General features: G+C 43.8%; 2 protein-coding genes across 2 annotated transcripts in view; both read left to right on the top strand.

Moving 5' to 3' along the window:
• The window catches only part of LOC126480940 (heterogeneous nuclear ribonucleoprotein C-like), an 822,623-nt gene that overhangs the window by 164,162 nt on the left and 640,257 nt on the right, over positions 1–18,204 (top strand). The window lies entirely within an intron of this gene.
• Positions 3,987–18,204, top strand: part of LOC126482201 (collagen alpha-1(I) chain-like) — a 284,045-nt gene continuing 269,827 nt past the window's right edge. The window contains exon 1 of the mRNA XM_050106180.1: positions 3,987–4,269. Coding sequence (XP_049962137.1) covers positions 3,987–4,269 — 283 coding nt within the window. The remainder of the gene's footprint in view (positions 4,270–18,204) is intronic.

Genomic DNA, 18,204 nt, shown 5'->3' with positions numbered 1-18,204 from the left:
TAATTTTTATATCTGTTTTTTTTAAAAGAAAGGGTTTTTGGGAATAAAATTTCCATTTGTTGAATGAAATTTGTTTTCATCAGTTACCCACTGGCAACTACTTCCAAGCTCACATAGTGTGATTAAATGTGTTAACGTTCTTGATGAATCACTAGTAAATAAAGTAAATTCTTTAAGAAAAGATTTTGAAAGTAAATCCACGGTTCAGAAATGAATTACCGAATTAAAAACACAGGTTGCCATTTAAAAACATCATACCGCTGTTCATATCTTTGTAAAATGCAAAGCTACAGCAAAGGCAATCATACTAAAATGTAGACTTTCACGGCCGGAAATATCATGTCCATTATAATTATCCGGGCTGTTATGCCGTGGTCGGTTGATGGCTCAAATGGCTCTGAGCACTATGGGACTCAACTGCTGAGGTCATTAGTCCCCTAGAACTTAGAACTAGTTAAACCTAACTAACCTAAGGACATCACAAACATCCATGCCCGAGGCAGGATTCGAACCTGCGACCGTAGCGGCCTTGCGGTTCCAGACTGCAGCGCCTTTAACCGCACGGCGACTTCGGCCGGTCGGTTGATGAATTCTGTGTCAATTCCCAACGTCTCGTCTCCGACTGCGGGAGACATCTTCAAGGGGGTCCGTAACTCTATGGAAGGTACAACACACCCACTGGCTCGCTACTGACTGCAGTCAGTAGCGAGCCAGTGGGTGTGTTGGACCTTCCATAGAGTTACGGACCCCCTTGAAGATGTCTCCCGCAGTCGGAGACGAAACGTTGGGAATTGACACAGAATTCATCAACCGACCACGGCATAACAGCCCGGATAATTATAATGGACATGAAAGGCAATCATGCTGATGGATGACCCCCTGACGGCGAAAGAACATTTGCTTGAAACATTTTGTAATTTGCATCTGGACAAACAGTTATTTAGGGCGGTCACGATAAATGGGACACCCTGTATCTGGGATATACGTATATATACACTATACAAATTGGAAAGGTTGGTAACAAAAAACTCGATTAGTTGTTTACGAAAGTACTTCAGATTTTTATGCCGTAGTCTAATATATGTACAAACGGACATAGGCTACGATTCTTTAAAACGTTATTAAATTCTCTACAGAAGTTCTTGATCGATTTATTTCAAATTTTTACGCGCTATGCTAATGTTTATATAATGAGGAAACATTGTTAGCATAAATCCTGAAAAGTTATTTACTGATTCACTTCAAATACGTACACGATGCTCCAATAAACAGTCGAACAGAGATAGACTATACATTTTTAAATACATATGGTATACAAAAACCTATATATACACTACTGTATAAAAATAAGTTGCCGTTTAACGTTGCTACCAAACAACTTAAAAATTTCTGGACAGATTTATCTCACATAAGCGTTCAGTTGGAACAAGCTACATATTTTGTTAAATGTATATGTTGTATATAAGGAAATATATAGTACATAAAGGGGTAAAGTTTTTGGCAAAAATCTCGAAACGTTCTTGACCAATTTAGTACAAATTTTTACTTGATGTTCTAACTGTAGTGTTGGTAGAAGCGCCAACACTGGGTTGCTAGAGGAGGCCGAAATGCACGTGTTTAATTACACGCTGACTGGCGTGAGGTCTGGAACAGGACAATATCTTGAGAATTCCAAATAAAGAACGTAGTTGATATAATACTTAACTTTAATCCACAATTGTAGAACATCGCTCTTGATGATACATGCTTCACATAATAAATATCAATTGAATACGGCGCCTTGCTAGGTCGTAGCAAATGTAGCTGAAGGCTATGCTAACTCTCGTCTCGGCAAATGAGAGCGTATTTGTCAGTGAACCATTGCTATGAACGTCGGCTGTACAACTGGGGCGAGTGCTAGTACGCCTCTCTAGACCTGCCGTGTGGTGGCGCTCGGTCTGCTATCACTGACAGTGGCGACACGCGGGTCCGACGTATACTAATGGACCGCGGCCGATTTAAAGGCTACCACCTAGCAAGTGTGGCGGTGACACCACACTAACATCAATTCGGATGGATATAAGCTAGGTATTCGTATAATATATATGGTACAGAAACGTATATACAATATATAAATGACGATTTTTTCTGTAAACGCTGACTTTTTTCTATAAATTTGTGAAAACCATTAAGAACAACCTATTCCCCGGCACTTTTTAACTGCGTTCCACACGCGTGTATCACTACGGAGCGGGAAGCAGACTCAGCCATTTTCATACGGCGTATTAACAGCACAACAATCTGAGCACAACAGTATAGAAGCCGGCCGGTGTGGCCGATCGGTTCAAGGCGTTTCAGTCTGGAACCGCGCGACCGCTACGGTCGCAGGTTCGAATCCTGCTTCGGGCATGGATGTGTGTGATGTCCTTAGGTTAGGTAGGTTTAGGTAGTTCTAAGTTATAGGGGACTGATGACCTCAGCAGTTAAGTCCCATAGTGCTCAAAGCCATTTGAACCATTTTTTGTAATTATTTCTATGCTATGACATGTACAGTAAGTAATTTTCAACTAATTACTACGCTTCACGAATATCAACAACTTTTATGCTCTTTGCTGCAGGCTGCAAGCATCTTTTTCCTAGTTACGCGTACCAGAGATACAGCTGCGGTGGTTTTTATCAAAACGTAGAACTACGAGGGTGAGTGAAATGAAAACCTTAAATTTGCAATAACAAATCGAAATTTCGCGCCGTTATCCCGTAAGTTGGTAAGCATGCTTCAAACAGCGTGCAGAATGTCCCGTAGGTGGCAGCACTGTGCAGATGCACACATACTGTCGCAGTGTCAGTATAAAGATAGCCGCCCCACTTGCGACTTGCACCAGGGAAGAACAGCGGTCAGTTATTCGGTTTTTGCGTAGTGAAGGTTTGAAACCTATTGAAATTCATCGACGAATGAAGGTTCAGTACAGTGATGGATGTTTGTCACCGCAGCAAGTCTACGAATGGAGTAGGAAGTTCACAAAAGGTGTGACTTCAGTGGAAGATACTCCTTGTCCAGGTCAGGCAAGAGTTGTGACTCCACAGAACATTGCAGCAGTTGAAGACATAGTGAAGGAAAATACCGGGTGATAGTGAATGACAATGCAGCATGTTTACAGATTAGTCATCGGTCAGCACACCACATAGTGGATGATGTGCTCCAGTTTCACAAATTGTCTGCAAGATGGGTGCCACGGCAGCTGACTCCTGAAATGCGAGAACGACGTGTTGATGCTTGTGAAGAACTTCTTTGGCGCTTTGAACGAGAAGGTGATGGCTTCCTTGCAAGAATCGATACTGGGGACGAAACCTGGGCTCACTTCCACCAACCGGAAGCGAAGAGAGCGAGCAAGGAATGGCGCCATTCCTCATCGCCAAAAGCAAAGAAGTTTCGAACAGAACCATCAGCAGGGAAGGTTATGTTTCTTTTGGGACAAAAATGGCATCATTTTGGGTCATTACATGCCTAGAGGGACCACTGTCACCAGTGCATCATACACAGATCTCCTAAAAAATCATATGCGGGGTGCAATCAAATCAAAGCGACGTGGATTGCTGTCAGCAGGTGTCCTTTCGCAACATGACAATGCAAGGCCCCACACTGCCCGTACAACAGTTGCAACAATCACAGACCTGAATTTTGAGTGTCTTGCTCATACCAGACGTTGCCCCAAGTGATTTCCATATGTTTGGACCACTCAAAGACGCAATGGGAGGAAAGAAGTTCCGTTCTCATGAAGAGGTACGCCACGCGGTGAATGAGTGGTTGCGCCGACTACCAAAAGATTTTTTTGGTAAAGGAATCTATGCACTTTGTAAGCGCTGGGGGACATGCATTGAGCGTAGGGGGATTATGTTGAAAAGTGATACAGCTTTGTACCTCTTCTGCAGAATAAATAATGTTTAAAAAAAGGTTTAAGGTTTTCATTTGACTCACCCTCGTACTAATGCCCGTGATGTATTGGGAGATGGCGCGCCTAGAACACTCTGGGCAGACTGCCCGGAGCTGGGCGCTCGCAGCCAGAGGACGGGCCGGGCCTGCACCGGACCCGGGGTTCGCGTCTCGCGGCCGCAGAGGCGCAGCGGATGCCACGGAGGGGCCACAGCGGCGCCCGGCACGCCAGGAACGCCGCTGGCGCCAGCCCGGCTGGCGGCCAGTGCAGTGCAGCAGTGGCACCAGTGCGGCCGGACAGAGAGACGCGAGCCGGCCGCCAGCTAATGACGGCCAGAGGCCCTCCTCTCCCTCTGCCTGTACTGTAGCCCTGTCGTCTGGCCGCCGGAATCCCAACACGTACCACTGTGTTTAAGGGAGTAGCGGGTACCCGTGTCTAAAGAGGGAATAAGTTGTTTCTCCTTGTCGCGGAAGGTCCCTGTACGAATAGATTCGTCAACATTCACTTTGTAAAGACTGTATGTGTTGTGTACATAGTTCCGCGCAGTCAGCGCGTACACAACTTTCCCAATAGAGCGCGCCCCGCTAAGCATAACAGCGCAGGCGCAGCGCTCGTCCGTCTCCGCACTACGAGATGGCGCTGTCTTAGAGACGGACCAAATTCTGCTTCCGCCGATCAGAGTATTAATATGTAACGCAGCCAATGAGATTGCTGCTAACGTAGAACCTTTTCCCCTCGTGGATCACACTCGCGCAGTGATACCTGAACGCTCGAGGTATTATAACGAGTGTACATACCTCCGATTAGTTAGTCTGCATCAATCTGCATTAGTCTGCATTTATCTGCACCTGTCTGTACCAGTCTACATTAGTCTGTACCAGTCTATAGTCAAGTTTCAGTCTGCGCCTAATAAGATTATCATATTCCTGTACATAGCCATGAAGATAAATGTATAGACACTTTGTCAAGTATCAGGGATATGTGAGAATAAGATTAACGTACCAAGACCAAAGGAACTTCAGATTGTCAATTGTAAATAGCACCCAGAATCAAGTTAAGTAAGGTTTATGATTGTTATTATTTTAATAAATGTGTGTGAAAATTAATCAAGTTCTGTTTAAAGTTGGTCACCGTCAATCTGCTACTCTAAGCACGCAAGTGGCATTTCTATCGTCTGACCTAACGACACAAGATAAACACGCCACGATAAGACCACAAGACATATTGCTGACGCACGCCTACTTTGTTAGAGCGACAAGTCAAATAATCTGATGGTGTGTGTACCGAAGGCCTTGCAGTACGCACACCACAGTATGCAAAATCAGACGAGGAGTTTGGATGAGTTTGAGCCGTAGTAAAAATTGCAGCGCGTAGTGTAAAGCAGTCGCCCTCCGTTGTTGGCGGTGGCGCCGATGTGGCAATCGCAGCTTTGGTGTCTCCCTCTGGTGTGAAAGGGGAAAGGTAGCCTGTTCACGTGCATTTAAGGGGCACTATGAGCTCGGCAGTTAGTCAGTCACTCGGGGTCAGTCTGTGAGTCTGAGTCTAGTCAGTTGGTCAGCCGGCTCAGTTTCGGGCAGTCAGTGTTTGTCTGTCTGTCGGTCTGCCGTACATTAAGGGTGTCAGTCGGAGTGTGGCTTGGTCACTCTCGCGTCACCAGTTGCTGGCCTGTCTCTCGTTCGCATCTGTGCGTCAGTCAGTGTCGGTTTGTCGTCCGGAGTGCTAGTATGTGTTAGGCCGCCATTCTGCTCGAGTTTGTTTAGGCAATGGGCATTGGCGGTTGGATCGATCGGTTGGTCGGTCGCGCACTGAGACACAAAATGACTTGTCCGTCTTGAGCGCCGGCGCGTGTGAGTTTACCACGTCAGTCCAGTGGGCCGCGCCGTATAGCGAGGGGTAGTGGCTTCGCGGTTGACACGAGAGCAACAGGAGTGAACCCACGATATCAGTGTGGCCGGGGCGAGCTGCGACGCCGTGAGACGGGAGGTCGGAGCGCCTTCCTGCGTCCGTTGAAGCGGCTGGCAGCGGACGGTTCGGGAGAGCGATTTGTGGGTGCTGCGCCAGGTCTTCTAGAGAATTCGCAGTTTATTAGAAGTTAAATAATTGGTGATATGTTGTTTCATTTACATGTTAAATTCTACTTGTTTTCTTGGTCAGTCTCTCGTCCCCAGCTTGCTCGTCTGTCTCCCGTCCGCATTTGTTAGGCAGTTAGTGTCTGTCTGTCTGTCTGTCTGTCTGTCTGTCGGTCTGTCATACGTAATAGCTGCCTCTGTCATGTTTGTCGCATTCGATGTTAACGAATTTATTGCTTAAAGGCCGAATTCCTGAAATATGTTTTTATCTTACCTATCATCTTGCGAGGTCGTATATGTGTAATGTAGAGCATGTTGTACATTTGATGTAAGTCTGCATTTCATAGGTTTTATTTAAATAGTTATTTTAGTTTATAAAATCACCACCCTTTCGCCGTAAGAGTTCTTTAAAAACAAGTTGCACTTTCGGTGGCAAATAATTTTAATGTGAGTGTTTTGTACCATTTCCATCCCTCTTACGGGGTGCATAGTTTATGTGTTTGTGTGAGTTATTAAAATTTCTAGTTTAAAGTAATCTGGTGTGTTGCAGATTTGCACCAGTGTAGTCTTTCAAAGGTTGTTGTGAGCGGTCATGACTACGGCCGTGTTGAAAGGGAGCTGGCAGGCTTCTCAACTCGAAGGCTCCTACTGTTAATATTGTTATTTGCCTCTAAATAAAATTGTAACTTGATATTTCGAGGGCGCTTTTTTGCTTATAATTTTAAATCTGTTTTTGAAAAGGCTTTTAGGAATAAAATTCACATTTGTTAAAAGTAATTTTCCATCAGTTACTTCCTGGCAACTACTTCCTCGCTCACCTAGTGTGGTAAAATGTGTTAATGTTCTTGATGAATAGCTAGTAAAGAAAGTAAATTCTTTAAGAAAAGATTTTGAAAGTAAATACCTCGGTTCAGAGTTATTCCCTTTCATCCACTCTTTGTAATACTGTATTTACACTGAAGCGCCAAAGAAACTGGTGTAAGCGAGCGCATTCCAGTACAGAGATATGTAAACAGGCGCTACGGTCGTAAACAAGTGTCTGGCACAGTTGCTAGATCGGTTACTGCTGTTACAATAGCAGGTTATCAAGATTTAAGTGAGTTTGAACATGGTGTTATAGCCAGCGCACGATCGATGGGACACAGCATGTCAGAGGTAGCGATGAAGTGGGAATTTTACCGTACGACCATTTCACGAGTGCACCGTGAATATCAGGAATCTGGTAAAACTCAAATCGCTGCGGCCGGAAATGGATCCTGCAAGAACGGGACCGACGAAGACTGAAGAGAATCGTTGAAAGTTTCAGAAGGGCATCCCTTCCGAAAATTGCTGCGGATTTCAATGCTGGGCCATCAGCAAGTGTGAGCTTGGAAACTATTCAATGAAACATCTTCGATATGGGCTTTCGGAACCGAAGGCCCACTAGAGTACCGTTTATGACAGCACGACACAAAGCATTACGCCTCGCTTGGTCCTCTGAGCGCCGGCACTGACTGCTGATGACTGGAACCATGTTGACTGATCGGACGTCTAGTTTCACATTGTATCGACGGGTGGACGTGTATGGGTATGGAAACGACCTTATGTATCCATGGACCCTGCATATCAACAGGGGACTGTTAAAGCTGGCGGAGGCTCTGTAATGGCGTGAGGCGTGTACTGTTGGAGTGATATGGGACTCCTGTTACGTCTAGATACGAATCTCACGTACGTAAGCTTCCTGTCTGATCCCCTGCATCCATTCGTATCCATTCTGACAGACTTGGCCAATTCCAGCAGGACAATGCGACACCACATACGTTCAGAGTTGCTACAGAGTGGCTCCAGGAACATTCTTCCGAATTTAAACACTTCCGATGGCCATCAAACTCACTAGACATGACCAATATTGAGCACATCTGGGATGCATTGCAACGTGCTGTTCAGAAGAGATCTTCACCCACTCGTACTCTTACGGATTGATGCACAGCCCTGCGGGATGCATGGTGCCAGTTCTCTCCAGCACTACTTCAGACATCAGTCGAGTCCATGGCATGTCGAGTTGCGGCACTCCTGCGTGCTCGTGGGAGCCCTGCACAGTAGTAGCTAGGTATGCCAGTTTCGTTGGCTCTTCAGTATATATTCATAGTGCCTTTAAAACTGGAAATCAGATAATTACCTATGAGTTATGTTGGACAAAAACACTAATCTTTATGTATTACAATTTCAGATGATAAAGTAATTGTAAATCTACAAGACGATAACTGTAATTTAAATTATGTCTTTATTTTTATCTTTTAATCACTGACCTACAGAATTTTCACCGACAACAACAATTCAGACTTAACCTATTCATTTATTACCCACAATATACAAGCCCAACGCCATCTGACTGCTATACAGTGACAACATAACTTCCAATAATTAACATAAAAGAATGACCCTGAATTGCAAGAAATCCCAACTATAATAAAAGTCCAAAAAATACGAAATTAAGGAAATATGAAACTACCTCCAAGTCTGTTAATTGCCTAAACTCATTTCAGTTATGAACCACATTCTTTTTTTTTTAGACACTTACAGAAAATTTTCGTAACATGTGCTACAGCAATTATTGCAAGCAGCAGCTACAGCCAGCTAAATAAAAAGATTCTAACTGCTGTAGATTCTGAGTACTAGGAGGCATATGGTTAGCAAAAGAAAGATTTATTTGAAGAGCAAACAATGTATTTAGAAAATTTTGTCTTATTCATGTGACATTCACTTCTAATAATTATACAGTTGTCAATAATTCCACAACCTAAACATTACGAACAACATCCATCCTCATTTTACATTTTCTTGCGTCTCACTTTACAATGCACGTCCTACCACCACAGAGTCTCCACTAATCAAAACGTGTCCATACACTTCTTCATCCGCTCGGTAACAGCAAATCCGTCCAACCACAGAGTCTCTTACCGAGGGCGCAGAGCCCTGTAAGCGATGTCAACACCGTCTATAGCGCTGCCAAACAGGCTACAAACAGGCTACTTGCATAATGACTATGATAATGATGTAGATGAAAAGCTACACAAGGTGCTAACAACATGTGAGATGCTAATCACGAAACTGAAAAAAATACGAAAAATGGAAAACTTTTAATTCATAATACTGTGACGATATCATCACTGTTGTATGAAATTGACAGTTGGATAATTAAAAAAAAAAAAAACAGACTGTAGCAACATACGAACTCCAGAGATGAGTATTTTGGGGAGAGTGAAAGGCTGCACAGGAAGGGGCTTAATTAAAAACGACAACGTTCGGAATAAGTTGAATGTGCATGCTGTTAATGAAGAAATAACTGAACACGGAGATAGGTGGAAACACTGTAGCGTGCTACTCCTATGTTCGTAGATGGGTATGAACCGATTTCTGCTCTGAAATATGAGCCACGAATAGCACATTCTGACTTCAGAGTCAAAGTTTCGGAGATAGCAAAACTCACGCAAGGCTCAACGAAAAAGCGGTTGAGAGGGGGCTTAGTCGGATGTAACAAAACTTAGTTTTCGATTAAAACACTGACTAACCAACAACATACCGTGGTGCCTGAAAGTATATTAAAATTTGATCTCGTAGCCTCAATTTGCGCACCACAGGTGTGTTTCTCATCTGCTACATAATCTATCCAATAATTTGACAATGGAAAGCTTGTTTGGTGGAAGCAATGATTCATGATGGCACTGTCGCCGCTGCCGCGTAAATCGAAGGGCTGCGTTAGCGACACCTTTACTCGGATTGCTGCAGAGTCCTTACTGATGATATTCACAAGTGCTGTAAGCATGTGTAGCAGACTGCAGTATGACTGAATGGAGTACGTTTTTTTACGAACCAAACATTAAATACCGAAACACTGGCGCAAGGTGCACGAGGCTAAAGTTTTGAACAACGGAAAGGTGTAAAATAATGAATCTGACAAGCTCTAAGGTCTCGTAGATCTAGAATAACGTACAAACATACCTTATATACAAAGCCAACCATTGTGGATTAAGACGTACATCGGATGACAACATTTAATACTCCATACGAACAACATGGCACGAAAAAACAACCCAAATTTAAAATTTACAAAATTGGTTTTAATAACCTTGGGAGGGAGAGAAACTGTAGTCAGTTGAATCTGTGGATGGTTAATTCAGAGACCACGTACTCTGACGTTATCGAAAACGAGAGCAACGGCACAAAATTATCCGCGACTAGTTAAAATTGAAAACAGAAAGGGTAATGGAAACGCTTTTGCGTATCATTACGATTTCCAGTCATGCGAGTAGATTTACAAGGAATCCGTTGAGTGCGAGGTCGCAAAAGGCCAATAATGTTCACGACATTCGACGCCCACATACGCCTACCATGCAACCACAAGATTGGTTGCGAATGGCAACAGGAGGCGGGAGTGGAGGTATCCAGTGGTGAGCACAGCGTAAGGCTACAGGGCGTAGTTGAACTGCTTAGTCGACGAGTAGCTCACAAAAATTCTACAGTCCTAGTGGTACTGATACAAAGCAAAGCAATTGCAACGATAAATAAAACAAACATTGTATTGCATCTACAACAACAGTTGCCAAAGTTAATATTTCATCAGAAAAGAAACCAAGGAATTTCGCACAGATAGAACAAAGTGGCAGACGAAATATTAGCGTTTCTGCAAGATGAATCAGTGGAATGTGTGGTATGTAGTATATGCTAGACCGTGCAGACAATGCACATGAGGAGTACAGTGATGGCGATACGTGATTAACAAGTGAAACTGATATTGAAACAGATCTCGCGCTGCGCAATTTATCATCCTTGTCGCAAAGGGAGCCACAAATCTCGTCTCCAGTGGAACGTACTAAATGGCAATAGTTGTCCAAGGAGCAGGTAAAAATGGTTCAAATGGCTCTGAGCACTATAGGACAACTTCTGAGGTCATCAGTCCCCTAGAACGTAGAACTCCTTAAACCTAACTAAACTAAGGACATCACACACATTCATGCCCGAGGCGGTCGCGCGGTTCCAGACTGTAGCGCCTAGAATCGCTCGGCCACTCCGGCCGGCAAGGAGTAGGTACTAAACATAACTACGTACAAGAGATATTTCACAGTGTAGTAGGAAAACAATTATGAGCAGATTTAGAATACGTATAAAGCACTAGACCGTGTAACGCATAAGAAAAACTACGGATATTCAAGGGAGGATAGGGAACACTTGTTACAAACCCTGGTGTTTGCCCCATACAGTTTACAGTATATGAATTGTAGTGACCTACTACGTTATGCACATAAAATTGCACGCGACATACATTACAGAGATTTCAAGTAAAGCAGTGGATACTTGCATAGCTTCAAACAGTGCTACGGAACTGGAAGACGTAAGATAACGAAACTTCAGACGATCACAGTTTGACGATGCACAGCAAATTGTGGAATCGGCCCGAAATTTGCAGATGAGATACACGAACTATCCAGTCTTTCAGTAAGAAATCTCCGACCAATGGGGTTTTGAAGAGGAAATGCATATGAAAAGTACACTGCAAATTAGAGGTACCAAGAGAGTTGTATTAAGGTCAACTAACATCAATGCCTTTGCACATTTGTATATAATTGCGTCGATTGTTAATGTGGTTGGAAAATTGGCTGCTAAGTTATTTATTGTTCTGCGAGAAGCTGGATGTCCTCTGCCCCCTATGTGGCCGAGCGGTTCTAGGCGCTTCAGTCCGGAACCGCGCGACCGCTACGGTCGCAGGGTCGAATTCTGCCTCAGGTATGGATGTGTGTGATGTCCTTAGTTAGGTTCAAGTAGTTCTAAGTTCTAGGGGACTGAAGACTTCAGATGTTAAGTCCCATAGTGCTCAGAGCCATTTGAACCATTCCCTCTGCCCCCGACGATTCTTTCTCGTGTGCGTGGTCTCGCAGGGGCAGAAGGGAAATTTACGTCACAGCAAGTAAGAGTGGGAAAATGGGGGTAACAGAACTACAATTATAGTATGAGAGCCGAGTTTGGCCAATAGCTTGATTCCTGGTCGCCGTATAAATATCATCCTGTTTTAGAGCAAACTATAGCTCCTGAAAAGTGTATGATATTGTAGTTCAAACCATCTTGAACCACTACACTACACAAGTTCAGCCTCTGGATGCTGGTTTTTCCGGCTGCTAAGTTATGTCTATAAATCATATTATCGCACTGTCTGCAGCTACGCATTAAAGGATAGCCAGTTTCACGATAAGCCCCACGACAGACTGTTTCGGATTCGGTTGCGTGCCATCACATTCTATCAGTTCTTATCATCCCCTTACACCAGTGTGATTCTGTATACATTCTTTAAGAGTGGATAACTAGCTGAACGTCCTGCACGGTTTGTAACTTACAGGGAGTTCGCCTTCGATCCAGACGGTGCGAACCTTCGTGATCACTGTGGCACGTCATGTTCCATTCGGTCTTAATGGTTCAAGTTAATAGTTTGTTTTGAACATTTCTTGAATGTTGACGGTGTCTATTTTGTGAAGGATACATACATTCTACAGGAGGTTGACCCCTGCAACTCCCGCACACTCAATTTTCTGTCTCCCTCCTGATGGACGCGGTGAGCCATTAGCAGTTAATATGTTTCCTGTTATTATGTTAACACTTACAAGTGAACCTGAATTTGTGACCTCGCACCCAAGGTGTTCCTTATTAGGATTTTTATTCAAACATTTTAAAATAAACACCTAATGCCTCCCTATCTGACACTGTTAAATAACAACATAAGTGATCAAACAGAGCGGAAAAACGCAAAAGTAATGACCTAAGTGAGATGCGAACCAGCTATCTTACGTGCTACCGATTTTTCCCTGTTCTGCGTATTTTACGCTTCATGGAAGTGTCAGTAGAAAATGCACCTCTGTTAAAGAATTTTCGTTACTGGGACTCGATCGTAAGACCCTTCATAGGAGGCGAGAATTCAACAACAGAGCCATGCTGTCTCTGGAGTATTAAATATGGCAGAAAAACTTCACAGTCGGTCATCCAAAGAGTCTTTGAGAGCTGCATCGTCTTGCTTTGGCCCATTTATATTTGAGCTCTGAACTTCACGGACAATAAATACAAAAAAGTTTCAAAACCTTATTGCTCTGTGGTCTACTTGCGAGTTGCGAATAGCTTGAAAGAAGAAGGCCATGTGGCTAGCACTGTTTTATACATCCTCATGTCGTCACACAATTTGTTTCCCAGTTGACACCAATCCGCCAAAAGCTGATGTAAGTGAATATACGACTCCACCCAGGCTGTGCGGCATCAGCATAGTACCAAAAGCATCAAACGTACCTCAATACGGCGTCAGGGCCTTTCTAAGGTCGCCACCAAGAAGGTCCGAAGTGGAAATTCTACAAGCTATTTTATTGTTTTTGTGTGTGTGTGTGTGTGTGTGTGTGTGTGTGTGCGGGGTGAAGGCGTGGGGGGAAGGGAGTGGTGGGGGAACTGATAAAAAGTGCAGGTGACTCTGTGTATAACAAGGGCAAAAGAATACGCCCGCAAAATTACAGACGAATATCTCTAACATTGGTTTGTTGCAGAATCTTTGGAACATGTCCTCATTTCAGATATAATAAATTTTCTTGAGAACGAGAAGCTTATGTCCATGAATCAGCACGGTTTTAAGAAGCATTGCTTGTTTGAAATTCAGCTTGCCCTTTTCTCATATGATATACTGCAAACTATGGATGAAGGGCAACCGGCAGATTCGATATTTATAGATTTCCAGAAAGTGTTTGACACGGTGCCTCACTGCGGGCTATTGAAGAAGTTACGAGCATAGGGAATAGATTCACAGAAAGGAGTGGCTCGAAGACTTCTTGAATAATAGAATCAAGTATTTTGTCTTCGACAGCGAGTGTTCGTCAGAGACAAGGTGATTGTCAGACGTGCCCGAGGAAAGTGTAATATTTTCTGTACACATAAACGATTTGGCGAACGGGGTGGGCAGCAGCCTGATGTTATTTGCTCACGATGCTGTGGTATACAGGACGGTGTCGAAGTTGAGTGACTGTAGGAGGATGCAAGATGACTTAGACAAGATTTCTATTCGGTGTGATGAATGATAGGTAGCTCTGAAAGTAGAAAAATGGAAGTTAATGCAGACAGTAGAAAAAACAAATCCGTAACGTTCGGATACAGCGTTAGTAGTGTCCTGCTTGACACAGTCACGTCATTTAAATATTTGGACGTAATATTGCAAAGCGACGTGACATTGAATGAGCATGTGAGGATTATGGTAGGGAAGTCGAGTGGTCAACTTCGGTTTATTGAGAGACTTTTTGGGAAGTGTGTTTGAGCTGTAAGGGAGAGCGCATGTGGAACACTAGCGTGATTCATTCTTGAGTATTGCTTGGGTGTTTGGGATCCCTGTCAAGGTCGGTTTAAAGGAAGTCATCGAAGCAATTCAGAGGCGGGCTGCGAGACTTGTTACCGGTAGGTTTGAACAACACGTGTGTGAATCCATGGAAGGAAGGAGATACTCTTTTCGAGGAACATTATTGAAAAAAATTAGAGAACCGGCATTTGAAACTAACCGCAGAACGATGGTGTTGCTTCCATACACTGGGCGTAAGGTTCAGAGATAATATATGAGGAACTAGGGCTCATACGGAAGCATGTAGACAGTCATTTTTCCCGCTTCCTATTTGCGAGTGAAATAGGAAAGAAAATGACGGGGTACTCTCTAGCACACGCCGTAAGATGGATAGCGGAGTATCGATTTAGACGTAGATATAGTTATCCGTCACTGGATTAATGACAGTCAGTGCAAGTGAACACTGACCCATTAACACACTTTTTTTCTTTTTTTGGTCATCAGTCTACTGACTGGTTTGATGCGGCCCGCCACGAATTCCTTTCCTGTGCTAACCTCTTCATCTCAGAGTAGCACTTGCAACCTACGTCCTCAATTATTTGCTTGACGTATTCCAGTCTCTGTCTTCCTCTACAGTTTTTGCCCTCTACAGCTCCCTCTAGTACCATGGAAGTCATTCCCTCATGTCTTAACAGATGTCCTATCATCCTGTCCCTTCTCCTTATCAGTGTTTTCCACATATTCCTTTCCTCTCCGATTCTGCGTAGAACCACCTAATTTTCAACATTCGTCTATAGCACCACATCTCAAATGCTTCGATTCTCTTCTGTTCCTGTTTTCCCACAGTCCATGTTTCACTACCATACAATGCTGTACTCCAGACGTACATCCTCAGAAATTTCTTCCTCAAATTAAGGCCGGTATTTGATATTAGTAGACTTCTCTTGGCCAGAAATGCCTTTTTTGCCATAGCGAGTCTGCTTTTGATGTCCTCCTTGCTCTGTCCGTCATTGGTTATTTTACTGCCAAGGTAGCAGAATTCCTTAACTTCATTGACTTCGTGACCCTCAATCCTGATGTTAAGTTTCTCGCTGTTCTCATTTCTACTACTTCTCATTACCTTCGTCTTTCTCCGATTTACTCTCAAACCATACTGTGTACTCATTAGACTGTTCATTCCGTTCAGCAGATCATTTAATTCTTTTTCACTTTCACTCAGGATAGCAATGTCATCAGCGAATCGTATCATTGATATCCTTTCACCTTGTATTTTAATTCCACTCCTGAACCTTTCTTTTATTTCCATCTTTGCTTCCTCGATGTTCAGATTGAAGAGTAGGGGCGAAAGCCTACAGCCTTGTCTTACACCCTTCTTAATACGAGCATTTCGTTCTTGATCGTCCACTCTTATTATTCCCTCTTGGTTGTTGTGCATATTGTATATGACCCGTCTCTCCCTATAGCTTACCCCTACTTTTTTCAGAATCTCGAACAGCTTGCACCATTTTATATTGTCGAACGCTTTTTCATGGTCGACAAATCCTATGAAAGTGTCTTGATTTTTCTTTAGCCTTGCCTCCATTATTAGCCGTAACGTCAGAATTGCCTCTCTCGTCCCTTTACTTTTCCTAAAGCCAAACTGATCGTCACCTATCGCATTCTCAATTTTCTTTTCCATTTTTCTGTATCTTATTCTTGTAAGCAGCTTCGATGCATGAGCTGTTAAGCTGATTGTGCTATAATTCTCGCACTTGTCAGCTCTTGCCGTCTTCGGAATTGTGTGGATGATGCTTTTCCGAAAGTCAGATGGTATATCGCCCGACTCATATATTCTACACACCATCGTGAATAGTCGTTTTGTTGCCACTTCCCCCAATGATTTTAAAAATTCTGATGGAATGTTATCTATCCCTTCTTCCTTATTTGTCCGTAAGTCCTCCAAAGCTCTTTTAAATTCCGATTCTAATACTGGATCCCCTATCTCTTCTAAATCGACTCCTGTTTCTTCTTCTATCACATCAGACAAATCTTCACCCTCATAGAGGCTTCAATGTATTTTTTCCACCTATCTGCTCTCTCCTCTGCATTTAACAGTGGAATTCCCGTTGCACTCTTAATGTTACCACCGTTGCTTTTAATGTCACCAAAGGTTGTTTTGACTTTCCTGTATGCTGAGCCTGTCCTTCCGACAATCATATCTTTTTCGATTTCTTCACATTTTTCCTGCAGCCATTTCGTCTTAGCTTCCTCTTCCACTTCAGGCGTTGGCCACCTATCACCCATACCACCCCCAAAAACCTATCTAGCCTAAAAACAAAAACAAAGCTAGTGCCACCGCCACTGAAGCTAACTAGGACGGCCGTTCGCCGCCACTTCAAGTTCCGCCAACGAACAAAAATTAAATATGCCTCTGAACTGTGTATAAAAAAAATAAAATAAAAGAGAAAGGAAAGGGTATAATACTTTACTAAATTTTATTTGTTGTTCATTTTGTTCTTATTTTGTTCTTGTGTATTTATTTGGATTTGAAAGCAGGTCTCCCGCCCACGTTTTTTTTTTTTTTTTTTTTTTTTTCAATGTGCAAACAGTCACAGTTAACCAAGCCTGGAAAACTAAAACAGAATGAAGACGCCATCGAAGATATGAGACATAAAGAGCATGAAAAGAAAGCTACCACGTCGTAGTGAGGCTTCCCAGCGACTGCGCCCACTGATAAGATTGTTCAATATATGGTCGTTTGCAGTTCGTTCTGACCTCATCTGCCACTGCCTGGAACATTCCAGCTACACGGCGGGCTGTGAAAGGCACTCCATAGGTAGTTTGCGAAGCACTGTCTATATCTGGTATGCCCGGAAATAGCATGATGTCTTTCTTGCAAATAGAGCCAGAAGTCAAGGAAATCCTTGTGTCCGTCACGACAGAGGTAATGGACGGCATGTCCACGTATCCAGGTGACAGAGTTGGTTCGAGTCTTGGGGTAAAATGTCTCATCCGGAAACAACAACGTGCGTGCAGATATATGCTCCGGCCTAACTCGCAAGAGATAAGCCAGCATCTGCCGCACTAGGTGCCAAACCGGTTCCGCCTCTCCACAGCTGAGGCGGTGCTCGTCAGAATCTACTGTATTACAACCCACACAATTGGGAGAGTCTGTCATGTGGATATTGTAGAGACGTTCTTGCGTCACGAGCTTCCCATTAACGACGACGTACCATTGAGAAACAACATCGGAATCAAGCATGGCATCGTGTACAGTCTTCCACACCACGCGCCACCGTACGTCAGGATATTTTAGTTCCATCACATTTAGGGGGCGGCGTTGCAGCATGTCATGATATAGGCGTCGAGTTGTGGCCATTTGTGGTGTCGTGAGCGCGACACTGCTATAACTCTGTTCTAAATAGAAACGTCCTATATAAAAGAGGGGCGCTGGGATGTCCTGTAGTGGCACCGGCGCTCTTAGTGAAGCAGGACGTAGCGCCGTCAGAAGCAGACTCGTGAGGCTCGTAGGACAACGGTGCAGCAGACTTAAATGTGAGCTAACATAGAGGGCAATGGCCCTATCATGGACGTTAACTAGGCCGAGACCACCTTTTTCCTTGGGGAGGGTAAGAGATACGTATCTGATCTTCAGTAACATACCAGAGGTGACGAAGTATCCCAGCGCTGCCATAATGCTACGAGCCAAGGGCTTCGGAATGGGTAGCGTTTGGGCGACATGCGGTATGCGGGACGCAAGGTATACATTGGCATAATACGCCCGCTGAACGATGTTGAGGGATCGCAGGCGCTGATTTGCAATTCCGGCCCTAATTTGGTTAAGAAGGCGTCGATAATTGAGCGTCGTCGCGCGTCGCATGTCGTCCATGAAATCTAAGCCCAAGCAGCGTACAGT

This window comes from Schistocerca serialis, chromosome 5, assembly GCF_023864345.2.
Source record: "Schistocerca serialis cubense isolate TAMUIC-IGC-003099 chromosome 5, iqSchSeri2.2, whole genome shotgun sequence".
Taxonomy (NCBI): domain Eukaryota; kingdom Metazoa; phylum Arthropoda; class Insecta; order Orthoptera; family Acrididae; genus Schistocerca; species Schistocerca serialis.
The sequence above is the reverse complement of the archived record's forward strand: the minus strand, read 5'-3'. Positions and strand labels throughout refer to the sequence as shown.